This window comes from Liolophura sinensis, chromosome 10 (assembly GCF_032854445.1).
Source record: "Liolophura sinensis isolate JHLJ2023 chromosome 10, CUHK_Ljap_v2, whole genome shotgun sequence".
In the NCBI taxonomy this organism is placed as follows: domain Eukaryota; kingdom Metazoa; phylum Mollusca; class Polyplacophora; order Chitonida; family Chitonidae; genus Liolophura; species Liolophura sinensis.
The window spans coordinates 6716791-6736186 of record NC_088304.1 but is presented as its reverse complement, the minus strand read 5'-3'; the positions used below and the strand labels follow the sequence as shown (position 1 = coordinate 6736186).

General features: G+C 38.5%; 1 protein-coding gene across 3 annotated transcripts; it reads left to right on the top strand.

Annotated features, from left to right (window-relative positions):
* Nucleotides 1-67: 67 nt before the first annotated feature.
* LOC135476192 (protein NipSnap homolog 1-like) lies at nt 68-17722 on the top strand. Of its 3 annotated transcripts, none has more exons than XM_064756131.1 (10): nt 68-160; nt 1899-2068; nt 2490-2535; nt 3282-3373; nt 4533-4603; nt 5297-5437; nt 8061-8092; nt 11595-11689; nt 13785-13868; nt 14390-17722. In XM_064756131.1, the coding sequence occupies exons 1-10, from the start codon at nt 72-74 to the stop codon at nt 14452-14454; spliced, it is 885 nt and encodes a 294-aa protein (XP_064612201.1). In that variant the 5' UTR covers nt 68-71; the 3' UTR covers nt 14455-17722. The 3 variants fall into 3 exon arrangements, with proteins under 3 accessions (XP_064612201.1, XP_064612200.1, XP_064612202.1); XM_064756130.1 differs by lacking the exon at nt 11595-11689 and adding an exon at nt 9894-9988; XM_064756132.1 differs by lacking the exons at nt 68-160; nt 11595-11689 and adding exons at nt 802-1246; nt 9894-9988.
* The last annotated feature ends 1674 nt before the right edge of the window (nt 17723-19396 follow it).

The following is a 19396-nucleotide window of genomic DNA, read 5'->3' as shown; positions in this document are numbered from 1 at the left end:
ATTACATCTTATCAAATTTTAGAAAAAAAAAAAAGATCGCCGGAATGAAAACGAGGCTGGTATACACGAAGATGGCTGCACTCTGGAGAACTGCTGGGCAGAAAGTTTCTGCGGCTGCCTTATCAAATAGAATTTGTCCCCGAGATGCAAACCTCATCAGGTAGACAAACGTCAAAGGCAAATCAGTGACAAATGCAATGGTTAAGAGGCAATGCGCCTGTTGTCGGATGATTATGACTGAGTCTCAGACTACATCATTATCTTGTCCTATCCGATACCCTACAAGAACAAGTACACCCCCCCCCCCCCCACACACACCCCCCTGTGCCCCAGCAACATCGTCAGCTGAATTTTCTACAGTACAGTTCACCAAAATTTCATGTATCACAAATTATTCACGATGATGGTACCCCCACCAACTCTCCCAAGTTTTGCGCGGTAAAGCCTGGAAACAATATCAGCTTTATTTAAAAGAAAAGAGTAGATACATGTGAAATATATACACTGTGATAAACTTTGAAAATGATCATCACATCACAAGTAATATATCCACCATCTTCACCATTTCCTGACCTAAACCGACATGTCCGTAGTAGTGGAATGGGGTAACTCTTGTTTCAAGAATCTCAAGAGTAACATTGCGCCTAACATTCCCAAGCATGTCGGATTGATAGCAAGGAACATTTGCCACAGTTTACACGCACATTAAAACTTTGCTAGCATAAGTGTAATCAACGGGGCCTCCGTGGCCAAGGGGGTTAGCACACCAGCTCAGGGTAACGAATACATACCATAATGCTGGCCCCCATCATATAAGTGAAATATTCTTGAGTACGATGTAAAACACCAATCAAATAAATAAATAAATATCAAGGTTGACCATGTGGTCCCTGTAATTAATTAACCTAACCTGTTTTGAGACCCCTAAACCAAAAAGGCCCATGACTATCACATCTGTTCATGAAAAATAATCATGTTATCCTGGTGTATACCAGCAGTTAGTGAGCCTGCCTCCATCATGCTGCTTTAACAAGACTAATCTTGAGGTTATGACCAGGCAGATGTATCGCCAAGTTCAGGAGTTTTCCCTCGAATGAAATTTCGAGTGATCACATTGATCATGTGAATAAGACAAACACATCAAGATGGCGGCCACAGAAAGTTGGACCCTGGAAATCAAATGCTCTTTTTTGTCATTTTGTGTTGTTGCCATGGACTATTTTTGGTAATGCCACCCTAAGAACAGGTTAGTTAATTTGTTTGAAGATTTGGTTGACATCGATTTATGCTAGGGGAATCTTTTAATGCACTATTTGAATAGTGATAAATGTTCTGTACTGTACATCCGACACATTTGAGCCTGTCTCACACTGTAACTCGCAACTGCCTCACTTGAATTGAGAGCTATCCCACTCCACAACTAACTTGTTTGTAATAGATTCACCACAACTGTCCAGCCAGAGAACTCAAAGTGCGCGTTCATATCCAGCTTGACAGGGAACTCGCAGATTACCTTGCTCTCACTGCTTGTGGAAAAAACATTCATTTGACCATGTGTACAGTCTCTCTTTCATTGAAAATCCTTGCTTTTCACCACAATGGCTTGTAAGTCAGTACTTGTGGAAAAGGTGGCCACTAACATACAAACACTTGGTGGTTTATCCCAGGCACTATGGTTTCCTCCACTAATAAAACCTGGAAAGGAGGATATTCAGAACCCAGGCACTATGGTTTCTTCCACTAATAAAACCTGGAAAGGAGGATATTCAGAACCCAGTTTCTTTTTTCACATAAATCTAATCACTGTAACGTGGGTGAAATAGATCTGGCAGGAAAGTCATTTGAATAAATCTGTAAGTCAGTCAACTAACAGATTCATTGTTCTTTTTTCTGTGCAGATGTTTGGGGACAAGTCCTATGGTATGCAGATCAGCTACACCTGAACCAGAGCCTGCCCCAGAAAGTGGAGGGTGGTTAAAAAATTTACTCAATGTCCGTACCCTTACGCCCAGCAAAGAGTCTCATTCAAGCAAGCTGGCCAGCAAAGAAACAGTATATGAATTACAGAGCAAGTGTTGATTTTAGTTATTCTTTAACATTGTCATTAATATTCTCTTATAAATGCTCATGAGGGGCCTCCATGGCTCAGTTGTTTAGCACATTAGCGCAGCGTAACGACCCAGGAACCTCTCACCAATGCGGTCGCTGTGAGTTCAAGTCTCCTCTCCGGCCATACGTTGGAATGTCTGCCAGCAGCCTTCGTTGGTCGTGGGTTCCCCCGGGCTCTGCCCGGTTTCCTCCCACCATGATGTTGACCATCATCGTATAAGTGAAATATTCTTGAGTAAGGCGTAAAACACCAATAAATAAATATAAATGCTCATGGCTGTGCACATAGAGTGTCCAGTTAAAAATTGATGATATATGATCCAAAGTAGTCGTTTGGATGGAAAGTTATGAACTCTTTGTCTAAACTTTTCTGATTTTAGTTCACTGTGTGAAACCTGAATACATGGAAGACTATCTAAAAGACTTGTAAGTAAAAGCTGTTTTCTTAAGTTTGCAAAATGTGCAACGGATCCGTTAGTAAAGATGGTTTGCCATGGGCTTTGCAATTTGTAGAAAGGTCTTGGTGACATAAAGTGGTCAGTGACACTTGTGTGGCTGTTTGGACAGTGCGAAAGTTTGTCTCTAACTTGCCAAAGGTTTGTGGTTTTCTCTAGAGTACTTAGGTTTCATCCACCCATTAAACTGGTCACTGTTCTTGAAATCAAACATTTTTTGAGTATTGCATTAAACAACAATCAAATAAATAAATAAACTCAGACATGCTACTTGCTGCTAAACCTGTAATGAGAGCCCTTGCTATCACAATGAGAATGTAAAAGTGCTGGCTCATTGCAAATGTTAGTGCCTTGACCAATGAGGTGGTGTTTTCAAATCCGTTTTTGTATCAACAGCAGTCTTAAGTCATGACATTTGTCACGTAGCTGACAGAGGTGGGTGGTTTACTCCGGGCACTTTCCTCCACCCATAAATCTTCTCGGGCTGTAATTTAAAAGAAAAATGATTAGTAGATGTAGTTTATTTTATAGCAGTAGCTTGAACAAGCTTCAAACTTGAACAAGCAAATAAAAATGAAAAAGACTCTTTAGACAATCCACTGGGTAAACTTACGTGCGTTATTGCCTGTGTTTCTTTCCGAGTTCGGCCTTGTTTATGAAACTCTCAGTAATTAAATCAATCAGTCAATCAGCCAGTCTCTCCACTTTTGTTTGCAGTGGAGTGTTTCAACAGTTGATGCATGACAAAAAGACGGGTTCCTGTTTGATTGGCAGTTTTACTGTGGAGATTGGGGACCAAGATCAAGCTAGTAAGTCAGTCAGCTGTTGTCTAGATATGTTCAGGTCTGTTTTTGTTGTGTTTCTGTTCGTGTCTTTTTTTTTGTCTTGTTATGTTCTTGTCTGTTTTGTCTCTTGTTTATGTCTGTTTCTGTCTTCTTTATGTTCATGTCTGTTTTTGTCTTGTTTATGTTCATGTCTGTTACTGTTTATGACTGTTTTTGTCGTCTTTTTGTTCATGGCTGTTTATTGCTTATGTTCAGTTATTACGGTTCACATTTATGTACCTGTCTGTTATTTGTTGCGTGTATGTTCACATTTCTGTACCTGTCTGTTATTTGTCGCGTGTATGTTCACCTTTCTGTACCTGTCTGTTATTTGTCTCGTGTATGTTCACCTTTCTGTACCTGTCTGTTATTTGTTGCGTGTATGTTCACATTTCTGAACCTGTCTGTTATTTGTCGCGTGTATGTTCACATTTCTGTACCTGTCTGTTATTTGTCGCGTGTATGTTCACATTTCTGTACCTGTCTGTTATTTGGCGCGTGTATGTTCACCTTTCTGTACCTGTCTGTTATTTGTCGCGTGTATGTTCACCTTTCTGTACCTGTCTGTTATTTGGCGCGTGTATGTTCACATTTCTGTACCTGTCTGTTATTTGGCGCGTGTATGTTCACATTTCTGTACCTGTCTGTTATTTGGCGCGTGTATGTTCACATTTCTGTACCTGTTTGTTATTTGTCGCGTGTATGTTCACATTTCTGTACCTGTCTGTTATTTGTCGCGTGTATGTTCACATTTCTGTACCTGTCTGTTATTTGGCGCGTGTATGTTCACATTTCTGTACCTGTCTGTTATTTGGCGCGTGTATGTTCACATGTCCGACAATGTCTGAACTTCAGCTATTTTATCTGGTATATTTATTGTGTTATTAGTGCAGTGCATTTTTGATGTCAATCACATCAAACCAATAAATAGCTGTCATTTCAAATATGAATGGAACTTCTGTCAGGTTAATGTAAGTTTTATTAGACTAGATTTTGTTAGAAATTTTGCCTTGGCTGTGTTTGAGTGAATGTGATATGTTACCATGGTTAAGCGTAATTGTTTGAACATCATTTTCTGAATTCAGTTTTATTTCTACCTTGTCCAAGTCTTGACTTTTGATGCACAATTTATGTTTGCTTACAGTTCACATCTGGTCATATAAGGGAGGCTACCCTGTCCTCAACAATGCCAATTTAATCTACAGAACTGATGAGGTCAGTTTGTCTTGCTTTAATAGTTGAATTTGTTATTAACATGTGTTAATAATCACTGAGTTATTTGGTGGCTGTTAAACCAGTAATGTTCAACCTACTTCATTTTTTGCAAATTTCTTGTATGCCATCTTTGTCTTACATTTACATTGTGCATGGGCGAAAACAACATCATGTATCCGCATTGTCCTCAAATCTGTAACCAGCTTTGAACAACTTCCTGTCAGTACAGAAAAGGCAAATTTCAAGAAGAAAAAATGCATGATGAAGGTGTGATTTTACAGTACTGGCTTCACATCACCAGTTCCTTACAGCTACTTTGACATGTGCAAGAATCTGTTTGCAGTGCATCTTAGCAATTGCATTTAAACTTGTCGGTTTTCCATACATTTAGCTGATTGAATCACAACTAAGATTTTGTTTGTATATTGTTTCTTGCATGAGATTTGTCAGTTTTCAGTGGTGACGAAAAATAATAGTATCATAACATAGATTGTTAAAAGCCATGTGTCGTGTATTTTGAATAAATAATTATTTAATTATTATTGGTACTGTGGACAGAATACAGTGTGCACTCAAGCGTGACTGTGATATCATGCTGTTATGTGGGATCGTCTATCTTCTTCTTTCAATAAAGTTCATTGTCAGTCAGTTCTGTGTGTTTTGAATCATATATTTTTTTTCTGCCTGTTGTAGGATTTTATTGAATTTCGAAGACGGAGGAACAAGATGTTACGTTCACGCAGTAATCAGATCATGCTGGCTTTCAGCTTCTGGCCCGAGCCTGAACCAAGACCTCCCAAAAATATATATGAGCTTAGAAGTTATGTTTTAAAGGTGAGAAATTGGAATGACAAAAAGGGAGTTCTGCTTTTAGTTTTTTTGATTGGTGTTTTATGCTGTATTTAAGAATATTTCACTTATACATTATGATGGGAGGAAAACAGGCAGAGCCCAGGAGAAATTGATGACCATCTGACAGTTGCTGGTGAATCTTCCCACGTATGGCAAGAAAGGAAGCCAGCATGAGCTGGACTTGAACTCACAGTGACCACATTGGTGAGAGACTCATGGTTCATTGGCACACTAACCACCCTGGCTACAGAAGCCCTCATTTTGCTTTTTATCTAATGTCAAGCCACAAGCATCTGCATTGGCATCCTATAACAAGCATGGCAGTATTAAAGTAAATGTTAAGAGTGGTATGCAAGAACAGATGACGTCATCCATCTCATGCATGGCCACAAATGATGCTGTTCTTCTGAACGCTCTTTTTAACATTATCCCAGCATAATTGCCTTACTCGACGTTATAAGCCTTGTTCTAAAAGACATAAAGAATATTGTGAGTTTCGAAAAGTTTACGGAATGTACGGAAGATTTTGCTTTTGAGAACTTTATATTAATAGGAGTTGGATAGTAATAGGAGTTGGATAGTGTTATTAAGAATAAATCAAATGAACCATGGAGTTAGCTCTGTACCATATGGTTTCCTTCATATCATTTTTAGCGCACCTGTACGTTGGTGTCGGTGTCAGGTTAAGCTTTTTTCTTTAGCACCTGTACATCTTTAATGGGTTCCTATTCATTGATTGAAGGTTAAGTTATTTTTGTTTAGCTCTCTAGTCTAAGGTATGGTGTGTAAATGCACATTCTTGGATTGTAGGTTAAGCTTGCTTTTTTTTAGCTCCTGTATATTATACTATCATACATGGATTGAAGGTTAGGCTTTTTTTATTGCTCCCTAGTGTAAGGTATGGTGTGTGAATGCACATTCTCGGATGGCAGGTTGAGTTTGCTTTTTTATTAGCTCTTGTGTATTGAGCTATCACACATGGATTGAAGGTTAGGCATTTGTTTCTTTTTGCTAGCTAGTTTAAGTTATGGTGTGTAAATGCACTGTTTTTTTTTATATTTCTTTTTGCCTGTGTACATCTATAAAGAACTCTCACTGATAGAAAGTTAAACTGTTTTATTGATTTTAGTTTATAAGCTTTGTGATTGTTTTTTAATGATTTTAATTGATAGACTTTAAATTCAAAAATTGACCAGTTATATAAACTTCAATTTGTTTTCTGTAGTATACTCATTCTCTAGAAATTAAGTCTCCATGCAGGGCAACAGTGTCTTGTATACAGGGTTTCTGTGACTTTATTGCTTATGAGATTTATGGAATTTGCCAGATTTACCATTTTCGTAATCAAGAAAAATTTCATGTAGGGCTACAGTTTTAATGTTTTTTGTACCTACATGAAGGAGAACAAGAACTGTATTGGGTTCCTTTGGTGATTTTACCATTTTCCTGTTTTGTGGACATCATGCACACATTCAGATTGACTTCATTCTGTTCTCCTGTCAACACAAATTTCTACAAACCTTTTTTGTAGTGCTACAGTTTCTTATGCAATCAATTATCTAGATAAGCTTTTTATCTCTCTAGCTACTTTACCAGATTTTCAGAGTGTAAGAATTTACCTGGTATACACAGTGTCTGTAGAAAGCTTTCCAAATATGTAACAGTACTAGAAGTCTGTGACAATGGCCGATGCATGTGCCTCCCTATACTGTGACAGAATGTTTAAACCATCCACTCAGACAGTGAGTGTTGTCACTTAGTATTTGTCCAGCCAATGAGAGGGCTCATAGTACACGGATAGCCAATCATGTGAAGCAATTTGCATATCAAAGACGACTCCAGCGAGTTGGTACTGTGACACACCGTAGTGAAGTTTTTTCCACTACCATAGCAGAACATTTTCTCAGCCAGTTACAGGGTTTGGAATTGTTCAAGGGTTGCCGCATGCAGTTCACAATTTGCACATCAAAGACCACTGCCTCAACTTTGAGCACAAACTCCCCACAGTGATGTCTTTACCTCGACAACACTTTACAACTTTTATCTTTATTCTAATTCCATTTTCATGTTGACTCTTATTGCAGAGGAGCTCATGGGATTCTCTGAATGCTTTGTTATATGTACTCCTTGTTTCTCTTGGAACTACCGTAGAAGTCAGGAGGTTTGTTTGGTAGCTTTTACTTGGCAGGGTTTTGACCCAAGCTCTCGGTTGATTTGCAGCATTGAATTCATTATGACATCTTTCCACTTTTGCTTGATGCAGTATTGTGAGGTTAATGTGTCTTCTAATGTTCCAGGGCATTTGTGTGGATGAGTCAAATCCAGATGTTTCGAGTTTGTTTTGCAAGACTGTTGTGTTATGTTCACTTGTTATTTTATTATGTTATTCAGTCAGTATTCATTACTAGTGTATTCATTACTAGTGTATTCATTACTAGTATATTCATTACTAGTGTATTCATTACTAGTGTATTCATTACTAGTATATTCATTACTAGTATATTCATTACTAGTATATTCATTACTAGTAATTCACAAGTTAAAAGTATAGATTGATTTCATTTTAATACTGTATCTTGCTTTTTCTTTTTATCTAATTCACCAGCCAGGAACCATGATAGAGTGGGGAAATAATTGGTGAGTATTTTATATCAGAATCTTCTGATCAACCTTCTTTATAGAGAAATCAGCTGTGGCTGAACAGGGGAATCCCCTGGTGCAGTAATATGTATTATGCGCCCATGCTCTCTATGCGTTTACCTCATCCATTCTCCTCACAGCGCCTGTGCTGCTCTCTATAGGTTCACTGTACATCATTGCCACCATTAGACATGCAAGACCATTTAAACCTGTGAGACGCACATGATACATGTAGGCTTGTTTAGGCTTAGCCTCACAGCTGTTGTCCTCCTGTGGGACTGTTTGATCAATTTTTTATAAATAAAATTGTTTAAAGTGCTGGTCAGAATCATGATGTACACATTTAAGATGAAGAGAAGGCTTTGTATCAAGAGTTTTTGTGTTTTCCTCACGTCCTGTCTCATCACTTAACAGGGGTACAGTTACATGGGTAACTTGGGCATTGTTGAAGATTTCAAGATTTCTGTTCAAAATTTGCCAGTTGTGGCAGTGAATATGCACCAAATGCCGGATGGAATTGTCATTTCAGTGCATGTGTAGAAGTGAGGGGTAGAAGTAATAGCTAGTTCTGGTAAGCTTTGGTTTATATTGTACATGTGTTTCTGGATGGACACAGTTAATACTGTACAATGTGTCTGTACATGTAGACAGGTTCCAGGTACTTGTGGTGATTTCTGTTTATAAAATTCTAACTCAAAATTGGGGCCACAACTGTATGACTTCATACACTCTGATGAAACTTCTCTGTTTAGGTTATTGAAGGGAAAAACAGCAACATGACAAAGGTGCAACATGTCTGCTGAGAGATACATGTACCTGGACTATGGAAGTATCCATGAAAAGATAAAACAAAAAAACAAATACCTGTATAGTAAAGAAATAAATCATTTCTCCTCCTTGGAAATGAATATGAGAGGAAAAAAGCTGGGGCTTGGGTATGTCACTTCTTGTCGGGAGCAGGTACAAAAGGCAGGTCTTCCTCCAGACATACACTGTGATTGTGGTGATCCATGAACTTCACACAAAAATGACAGCTACCAGTCACCGGCCACTAAGGATGTTATTGTGAGCTTAGTGATTTACAATCAGTTGAGGCTTATGTTCAGGACACAATTTTCAGAGGATATACAATTTCAGGGTTGTGCTGTTCCCATGGTGCAGCATCAGTACAGTAAAAGCCAGGCTACGGTTCTCTACAGGCAAGCCATTGGCCAGCCGCTAGACTGCCAGTGGTTTGTCTCTGGAATGATTGTGGCACACCCAAAAATAATTCTAGCTGGCTCACCACCTTATGCACAGACAATTAACTCACCAATAATACATTTTCAGCATGGGCCAGGCAGGTATCAGGGAGTGGAATGCTAGAAGCCAGCTACAGGTTTGCTAGTGGTGAGCCTGCGAGATACTAAGTATGCCACAAACGGGGCCATATCTAGAGCCATTTTAGTTCTGGAAAACTGTTGGACAATCAAACTACATGTAATCAAGCTGTAGGAAAACTAAGAAGTACATGTAAAGGTGATGGTTTACCATTAAAAAGTTGAATTTTTCGTACAAACTTCTTTCATTCACAGACTCAGAAGATCCCAGAAAGCGTCATTTAGTTGTGTTTCATAAAATGTCTTTATGCACGCTGTCACAATGTCGCCTTTAAAGTTTTGGGTCATAACGTTCAATTTTTTTCTAGATATGGCCCTGACAAAGAATGTTTAGCATGGCTTAGACTGTACCATTGATTAAGTATGTGTTGATCTTCATAATCTTCCTCTATTTCACTTACTATGTTTTTGTTTCCAAGGGCCAAAGGCATTAAGTATCGAGACAATAATTCCGAAACTGTTGCTGGCTATTTTAGTCAGATCGGTGAACTAAACACCGTGCAGCATTTGTGGGGTAAGTTTTTCTGCAGGCACACCAGTGACTGTTGCTGTGAAGGGAAGTAACTCTGCCTGTAACCGCTTTGTTTTTTTTTTTTTTTTTTTTTTTTTGCAGCATGGTTGTAGTGTTATTCAGTATTTTATGTGGGGCAGTTTGACATTTGCACTGCCAGTTTGGGTGTAACAGTTATTTTATAATAGGCCATTTGCTGGGTTCTCTCACTGTGTACACCGTGATTCCTCAACCTTTTTGCAAGGTGTTTATTCAAGCATATCCTGAAGGCATAATTCTATAAAGACTGAATAAATCCCTGTAATTGGCTGATTCAGTCAACTGAGTTTTATATCCAAAATTAAATTAAAAATGTACCGTGAAAGTTTCTTTTCATATGCAAAAAGGTTGAGGTATTAATGTATTAAAAGATTAAAAGATCTGAGTCACTTAAATTTAGTGAGATAGTCAGCAACTATTAGCTTGTTCTTCAGGCTAAGCTTCACTTTCATCTTTCTAAGAATATTGTGAAGACACCCAGTAATAAAAGCCTGTAGCATGAATGCTTTTTTTTGCAACCCCATACTAGCCCCGTGAGAACTACACCGAGCTCACTCGATGTTGACAGATGGCAGATTTGATGGTGTTTTTAAGGAATGCAGGTCTGGGAGAGTTCAGTGGAAAAGTAAACCTCTGACAGTATTCATAAGACTTAAGGAAGCAGAGTATTACAAGCACACAGGTTTCAAGAGATGTAGACTGATTGCTCAAAATTTTGGCAGTAGTAAACCCGATGGAAAACATTAACAGATACCGGTTTATTTGTAGAATGGTTTATTATCATAAAGCCTGAACTTTCGCAGACATCGTGGATGATATTGTGTTTTTGGTGCATTTCGTGAATAGTTCCAGCATTAATTAAGACTCACCAGGCTTTCATTTCTCTAGGGTGGAGCTACAGCTGTGGAGGGAGGCTGGGTGTATGCTCAAACTTAACACTTTTTGTACTCTGACAGATACTTCCGCATGAATAGCTGCCACATTTGCATCAGTGCCAGGCTATTTATGTTCTGTATGCAGTATATATTTATGTCTTTACTGTGTGGCACCTCAATATCTCCAACCATCTGATTTATTCAAAACAGTTCAGGTTTCCTAGAGTTATAGACTTTTCTAAAAAAAAAAGTAGGTATCTGTGAACAGTTGTAAAAAATTAAGATTTCTCATATTTACTCTAAGGCATGATACCATATGTGCACTATTGCTTTTTGAGGCATTTTTTATGCTTTTTCTGGAAAATTATGTACAGAAAGCATGATTATTCTAGCAATGTCAAATATGCACCTTTACCCCTTCAAAAATCCATTTAACACATCATTTTTGGCATGTAAACATTAACATTTACCTTAGACCAAAGAAACTGTATTGATTAGTTTACATTTCTGTGCCATAAAGCCATATTGTGTGCAAACGTGACTGATGCTTTGAGATTTTGAGATGGTCCCCGTGGTTGGATATGCGGTGAATTAATGTTTGCTGTTGGTTTACTCATGCTGATAGTTTGTTGTGTTTTTTTCATAACCATGGACCGTAGCTTTGAGTTTGCCATTTGTGGCTTTGTTTACTGAAGGGCCAGGGGTATTCAGCACAGACGCAGTAACAATGAAGCAGTAGCCGGCTTTTTCTCACAAATTGGACAACTCACCTCTGTTCAGCATCTATTTGGTATGTATGCAGTAACATGTAAATTTTTCTAGATTTTGTGTAATTAGGAATCAACTTGATTAAAACTGAATGTTAAACGCAAGCTGATATATATTGCAAAGGTGTACAAAAAATAGTGGTTAAATGAAGTTTGATAATGGGATAATTGTATTTCAGTGTGAATCTGAGGTATGGTGAAAGTAAGAAGTGGAGGGAAAAGAAAATGACGTCAATTTTTTTTTTCAGTTTAATCAGGAGAAATTAACTAAATCAATGCTCTCATATTTTCAAGAAATTTGACAACAAAATTTAAAATTAGAAACTATAAAGCAGTGAAAACTTACAGATTGTAAAGTATAATTTTGAGATATTAAAAATATACAAATTTCAGCGTAACATTTACATGTATTATGGAGGCACAGAATGAAGGAGATGAAGATAAACTAATAGATTCAGGTTGTCAGTATTGTTGGTTAAACTAGTGTAGTATTTTGTTGGGAGGCTGAGAGGGGGGGGGGGTGCGTGCAAAAGCTTTGGATGTACATGATGGTTGTCATTGTGACTTTCATTGCTGAGCAGACAAAGAGAACAACTTTGAGCAGACAAAGAGAACAATTCATTACATGGATGGGCTGGCTTGCTCAAAATAATCAACGGTTTGCAGTTTAATGATATGGGTGCAGGGATAATGTGTTTTAGGTAATGGGGAACTCATAAAACTCCTTCTCGCCTCTATCAAGGTTTTTCAAAACAGTGAATTCAGCATACGTGTGCTCATGAAACATATATGAAGTGCACACGCACTGCAACGTCACAGAAGAAAATGATGCATTCTACTGTCATTCTGCTGGACCTTCTGCGTAACTCGTCCTCGAGTCTCCCATTGTATCACTGTATTCAGCGGCTAGTGTACTAGATCTTGTTTCAGACAGAATGGAAGCACTTCACACCTTTAAAGCACTTCAAGTGTAGTGCCACATACATGTACTGTATGCTCTAATGTACCGTCTCACCTTCCCCTAGTCACTGTCCACTGCACATAGGCCAATATTTTGTGACCAGATATAGTGTTGTGTTACCTTGTTGTCTGCTTATTGTATGTGTATTGGAATATTAGATAGCATTTTGTGTTCAGCAAGAATCGGCTTGCCATACAGAATCCATGTTTTTGTTTATGTTTTAACGTTTCATCCTTCCCTGAGCAAGTTGCACAGCAGTGTTGCATGTTTGCATTGTTTTATTGGTTGCTGACAATGCCAAAAATGGCACCCATTCATTGCAATAGAAATGTCTTGAATTGAAAGTGTTGGTAGTCTTGATCTTGAAATATTAAAATGCATTACCTTCTCAAAAGGGGTTCATTTGCTTCTCTAAAGAGGTTCATTTTTGCTTCTCAAAAGGGGTACACCAGCCCCGGTAGCACAGTGAATAGAGCGTCCGCTTCTGGAGCGGTAGATCCAGTATCAATCCTGGGTCAAGTCACACCTAACACTTTAAAAGAGGAGGTCGTAACTTCCTCACTTGGCGTTCAGCATGAAGGGGATAGTGCAACGACTGGTTGACCCGTATCAGTATAATGGCTTGGGCGGGGTGGCTTACTTGCTTTCGGTAAGGCGTCTCAGTGAAGAAGCACTAGATAAAAGAGCAGTGGAAATCCGTCCTGCAACAAGGAGGTACATTACAGACACCCTAAGGATTCCTTCGTCGTCATATGACTGAAAAATTGTCGAACATGACATTAAACTCCAAACACTCACTGACTCAAAAGGGGTACAGAATCTTTTCCGATTGGCTGGTGTGGGGGATATGCAGGTCAAGGTTGTGCTTAGACCAAGCAGAATTTTAGGTATTTCAAATGTATTCAAATATTTAACCCAGGAAACCATATCTTTGCTGTGAGCCCTCCAGCATATCTCCTTAGATGCATATTGAAATTTTTGAAAGTTGTGCTAACTTAGCATGTTGAAATATAACTTTGAACTGTATAGACTTCAGATACTGTTTTTCTTTGTCAGATTCAGTTTCTGAAAAAAATGAAGTTGATAACAATACCAATTGTACATGTACAGTCAGTGATGTGTAGTATGCTGATGGAGTATGGATTGTATTTGAACAGGGTACAAAGACCTCCAAACAAGGAAGGAGACAAGAGAGGCAGCTTGGCAGAAACCGGGCTGGGATGAGTGTGTGGCTTACACAGGTAAGGAGTCATTGGTTCAAATCCACCACATGCCAATTTGTATATTTATTCCAGTGTCAGCTGAAATTTAACTTCAGCTTGTTCCAAGGTTTTTCTCCATGATCTCCATAATGGTAAGGAGTCAGTGGTTCAAATCCACCACATGCCAATTTGTATAGTTATTCCAGTGTCAGCTGAAATTAAACTTCAGCTTGTCCCGAGGTTTTACTCCTTGATCTGTGGAGGCTTACAGTGTATTTCACTGATCTTTGGGACAGATCAGCATTGTAAGATTGTGTATGTTTCCAAGTCCTCTTGTAAGGAAAGCTGTTGGTCAAATTTGTATTACACAACCTATTGAACTCTGGCTCAGCCCTTAAAAGTTTTTGCTCCAGTGAGACTGCTTGTTTCAGTACAGCTGCTGTATAGGCTTTGCTCTTGATGTAATTGTTTCACACATACACAGTGTTTGAAGAACATCTTTTGTTTATTTGCATTTTGATGTTGCATGGCCTAATTTGCATTTTGCTATTTATTTGTAGTGCCGCTGATTCGTCACATGCAGTCCAGGATCTTGATTCCCACCCCATTCTCCCCTCTTCAGTGAATGGGATCTTCCAGTGAACTGTCTCTGCTGTTGTGGTTGTATTGATAAAAAGAGTTACTTGTTGGAGTGACAATTGTTTATCAGGGGTGTCAGGTCTTCAATCATAGACTTCACGATAATAGTCAGCATATATGTAACCTGTGATGGAAGGAGTTAAATGCTTGCTCAGTTCTTGGGTTACATGTACTTGTATTTGTGGAAGAAAATGAATTTTAACATTTTTTTCTCAGTTTTTGTGGTAAGAGTGTTGTTAGGTAGATTTATGATTGCATTTGTACAGTGTGAAATTCTGTATTCAGTTTAGATACCTTTTCATGATACAAATTAGTATATGCCATGGTTGTGTGTTAATCTTATCAGAAAACTGACTCTACGCAATTTTGGTTTATGAGAGAAATTATTCCCAGATGCGACTTCATCTACAGGCATTGTAAGGCAGGACCCATTTTCACATAGATTTTTAAGCACTTCAGCTATGGTTTTCTCTCATCATTGACATCAAATTATGACAGAAACAGTGTCACTTATGAAAGAAATTACAAGAGTTTATGAATGGGCTGAAAAAATGTCGGAAAAATAGGTTACTAATCAGTTAAGGCTTAGTGAGATACTTGTAACAACCATAGTATATTCGTTGTTAACCATGTTTGTTCATGTGTACTTTGCAAGGCCAATCTTGAGGCTCTGCCAGGTTAGCCTAAATTGTGAGATGGCAGAAAAATAATTCTTAAAATTGCAAATTCATGATTCAGCAATTCATGCTACAGCCAAATACAGGCATGAGAACGGATGGGGAACGGATGGGGGACGGATGGGGAACGGCTGATCTGGTTCACCCAGGGGCTGTGCAAAATTAGATTTTAGAGAAAGTAACCTTCTATGAATTTGCGTATGTAATCTGATTTATCCAGAAAGAGACAATTTACTCTGGTTTTCATTGGACAACAAAGGTCACTTGAGGGGCATGTATATTCCTGTATCATACAGCTTTGTGTGTTGACGAGGTTGCCTCCCTTTGTTGGGCTATGAAAAATAATGAGTTTAAACTGAAACGAAGTTATACTGAAGTGATTTCCAATACATCCACGTTGCTAAATTGTTGGTTTTTTTGCAGGATGAATTTGTAATTCAGTGGCAGTATGTGTATGTATGGTGTCAGTATTTGCTACACAGTACTTCAGTGACAGGACATGTAAATAAATAGTGTCAGTAACCTTTGTTTTTGTTTAGGCCTCTCCAATAAGTGGATTAATGACGCCATATATTTTTGTATCTCGTCATGGAGTAACTGAGTGAGTAATAGTATGCCTTTCTTTCTAGTGTAGCCCACTGTGGGTTACCATACAGTGTGTAAAGTGTGAACAGACCTAGGGTAGCTTTCTGTGAAAAAAATGTTTATTCACACTGGTGTAATACAGACACGCTCAATGTTGGGTGAACTTCTGAAAACTCAAATTCTTTCTGACAGATCTTTCAAAGGCCAATATATATGAGTCTGTGTAAACATGTATATGTTCTCCCGTAAAATCCAAGACTTTCTTCTGTGAACAAATCTTATTTCGTATTGAGAAGACAAGATTAATGCTTTATTATTAACACAGTCAAGAAGGCAAATATTTCTATATTTTTGAACTTTGACCCAGTTGGTATAAGACAACCATTTTTTTTTTACTTGATGTAGATTCCAGCAAGGTTGTCGTTGAAGTAAATGAATTTAATTTAACATGTATCAAACATTGGTTTCTGTGTGTGTAAGCATGTGTAAGGTTACAGAACTGACATGCATGTGGTAGGCCTACATGCTGAAAGCTGGCCCGTGTTGGTTCAGAGGCACGTGTTTGAGTCCTTGACCCAGTGGGGTATTAACATAATGCAGCTATTTGAAAAGTGGTTTCATTAGGGGTCTTGTCTTGGATTCCACGTTTTTGTATAAATATATGAATTACTTCCCTTCTCAAGGAATTACCTTGTAGTACGTGGATGGTAAGATTGGCCATTTACTGTGTGGGTGATTGCAGTAATTCAAAAGTAGTTAACATTACAAGAAATTTCACAAGCATATTAATCAATGTGTTAATCAATGTGAGTACTTAAATTCCATCTAACTGGTACTCTCAGATACTAACAGCATTGGATAATTGAACCGATAGCCTACCCGCCGTCAAGGTTGGTATAAATCATTTAAAATGGGAAGTAACCCATGCAGTACGAAAACAATGGAGTATAAATACATGTACACCAACTGATGTGAACATCACAGCTTTTATTGGTTGTTTGATGTATTAATGACCAATGAGAATCCTGCATCTCATTAAATATGCAAATCTTGAGCGTGGATGGAGCTAGTTTTTGCACTTGACCTGAAGGCCCGCCTTCCCAATGTAATGTGTGGGTTTCATGATTCTCCTTCAGGTAGTTTCTAAGATAATGTACATGTAGATTAGATCTAATGTATAAATTGAGATGTTTACATTGTCCTGTTTCCAGGCTATAAAATTTGTTTTATACAGACATACATGTATATATTTGCCTTGATCTTTGTAGTTTATAGAACATAGTGCTAATTTCAAAATCCATAAAGGTGTAGTTTACGGATGCATAGTGTTAATGATTCAAACAGATGTAATACGAATTAGAAAAATATACATATCAAATGCAAAGATTGACTGTGTGATACTGCAGAATACTTCAGCAGTTAGACAGCCAGTACATATAAAGATGAAAGTCCCTCAGTTAACAGAAAATAGTACAGAAACTGAACACAAATTTGTACCAATAGACTCATGCCTGTGTTGACTGTATACACGTGCATGTAGCAGGTTACACTTCAAATTTTGTTATGATTAGACGCACCATACTTTATAGCTGATCTTCACTTTATAAGGTAAATGACTTCTGGTAGAACCACATAGAAATGGCCGTGTGCTCGGACTCAGGCATTTCCTTATGAAGAAGAAAATCAGAATTCTGCATTGTTATAAATTGGTAATGACAGTATTATTAGTTCTGTTGGAAGTTCTCCAGGTCTGAGCAGTAGGCCTGTATAAGGGACTTGATATAGCCCTGTCTATGCTGTTGAACATTGAAGATCAGAACTACATGGAGTAAGATATTTACAGTTAAAGAAAAAGCGAATAAAGAAAAAGAAGGGGTTGCAGGTGTTGGGGCAAGGTGAGGGAGTTGCGTAATGTGTAGGGGTTATGAAGATCAGTATTAACTGTTTAATCTGGTTTTGGGTGTGTACAATCTAAATCTCTCTTTTTTTATTTATTTATTTTTTTTTGTGGTCATTTTATTAAAATTTGATTGTACCAGTAGTGAATACGTTGAGGACGATACTACAGTATGTGTTGATGTGTACAACAGTGGGGTTTCTTCATGGTGTAAAGATTATATGTGATTTTTGGCTTGTATGATGAAGGGTGACATGGCTACTGTACATACTTTCCTGTACCAAATATAACCTCAGTAAACGGGAAGAAGAGCTGTCCATTTAAAAAATGGCTCTAATACCACTGTTATAGAAACTCTGCACTCTGAATGACCTCTTTTTGTTCGTATGGTTATTAAACAGTGATCAATGTCGAGTTTTGCAGTACTGTGTAAATCAGATTTCTGGTAAAGTTTTTGTAAGTGATGTCTGATGGCTGTCATGAAATAAGGTGAGGTAGCGTACAAGAAGAGTTACAAAAAAATTGATTTGCAAAGTGTTGTGAAGGTGGGCCGTATTAAACTCTGTATGAAACTGCCATGTGACTGGATCAGCCTAAAAGAAAAACTATATCATATTCTTTTAGTATTACATCCTGATTCCGCCATCATTAAACTTGACTGCTTCAGTGAAAAGTTCTAGTCTTTCAACACCAATCAAATCATATATTTTACATATAAGAATTCAGTTCTTTTATCACCCATTTCGCTATTTAAGCTTTCCCCGCGTTTCATGGCCGTTTCTCACCCTGTGGCTTTGCATTCCTGGCTGTGTCTGATACCTGGTCGGGCGTAGGGCAGTTTGTTGCCTTGGGTTCATTGAAGAATATTTAATGTCTTCCACCAGTGTGGTGTATACATCAGCACGTCACATATGGAAAAGTTTATCAGCAACTTGCCAATATCCAGTGGTTTTCCTCAGGCACTAGCACTCATTTCCAGCACTCATAAGACTGATGGCCAATCAATGCGGTCACGTGTTTGAATGCAGATATTTCAGGTCGAAGTCAAGAGGCTTTTCCATTGCCACCTGTTGCCCCCATCCATAAACTCAGTGCATCCTATACATCAACAATTTTTGAGTATAATGTTAAAACTCCAAACAACAGGTCAATATGATGGATGTTAATAGTTTAATCACTTGATTGAGACACCGCTTCATTCTAGAATTAGTTTGTACCCAAGCACACAGTTGGCTCATTGTTGGTATGAGGTTGCAGTTCAAGTGTGAGGTTACACGGTTGATACGAGGTTACACGGTTTCTATGAGGTTACAGAGTTTCTATGAGGTCACACAGTACGCATGGGTTCACAAAGAAGGCAATAGATCACACAGTAATTGGCATGAAGCCGCACAGTAGGCATGGGGTCACACAGTAGGCATGGGGTCACACAGTAGGCATGGTGTCACAGTTGGTAAGAGGTCACACAGTTGGTGTGAGATGTCACAGCAATCACCTGCAATGCCTCCCCAGTACCTGGAGGAAACCACCGCCTCACCTGTACCAGGAGGAAACCACTGCCTCACCTGTACCTGGAAAATATGTGTACCTTTGCCACGATATGGCTGAAATGTTGCCGATTTGGAGTTAAGCCATAATCATTCATTCAACGTGCCTCAGCTGTATGTAGAGGGAACCACTTCACCTCACCTGTACGCGGAGGGAACCACTGCACCTCACCTCTATGTGGAGGGAACCACTGCACCTCACCTGTGTGTGGAGGGAACCAC

Bases quoted from the DNA above. Each gene is read 5' to 3' on its own strand.
- LOC135476192 (XM_064756131.1), top strand. From the start codon at position 72: ATGGCTGCACTCTGGAGAACTGCTGGGCAGAAAGTTTCTGCGGCTGCC. The intron at 4,604-5,296 runs GTCAGTTTGTCT...TGCCTGTTGTAG, and splicing joins TAATCTACAGAACTGATGAG to GATTTTATTGAATTTCGAAG. The intron at 13,869-14,389 runs GTAAGGAGTCAT...ATTTATTTGTAG, and splicing joins TGAGTGTGTGGCTTACACAG to TGCCGCTGATTCGTCACATG.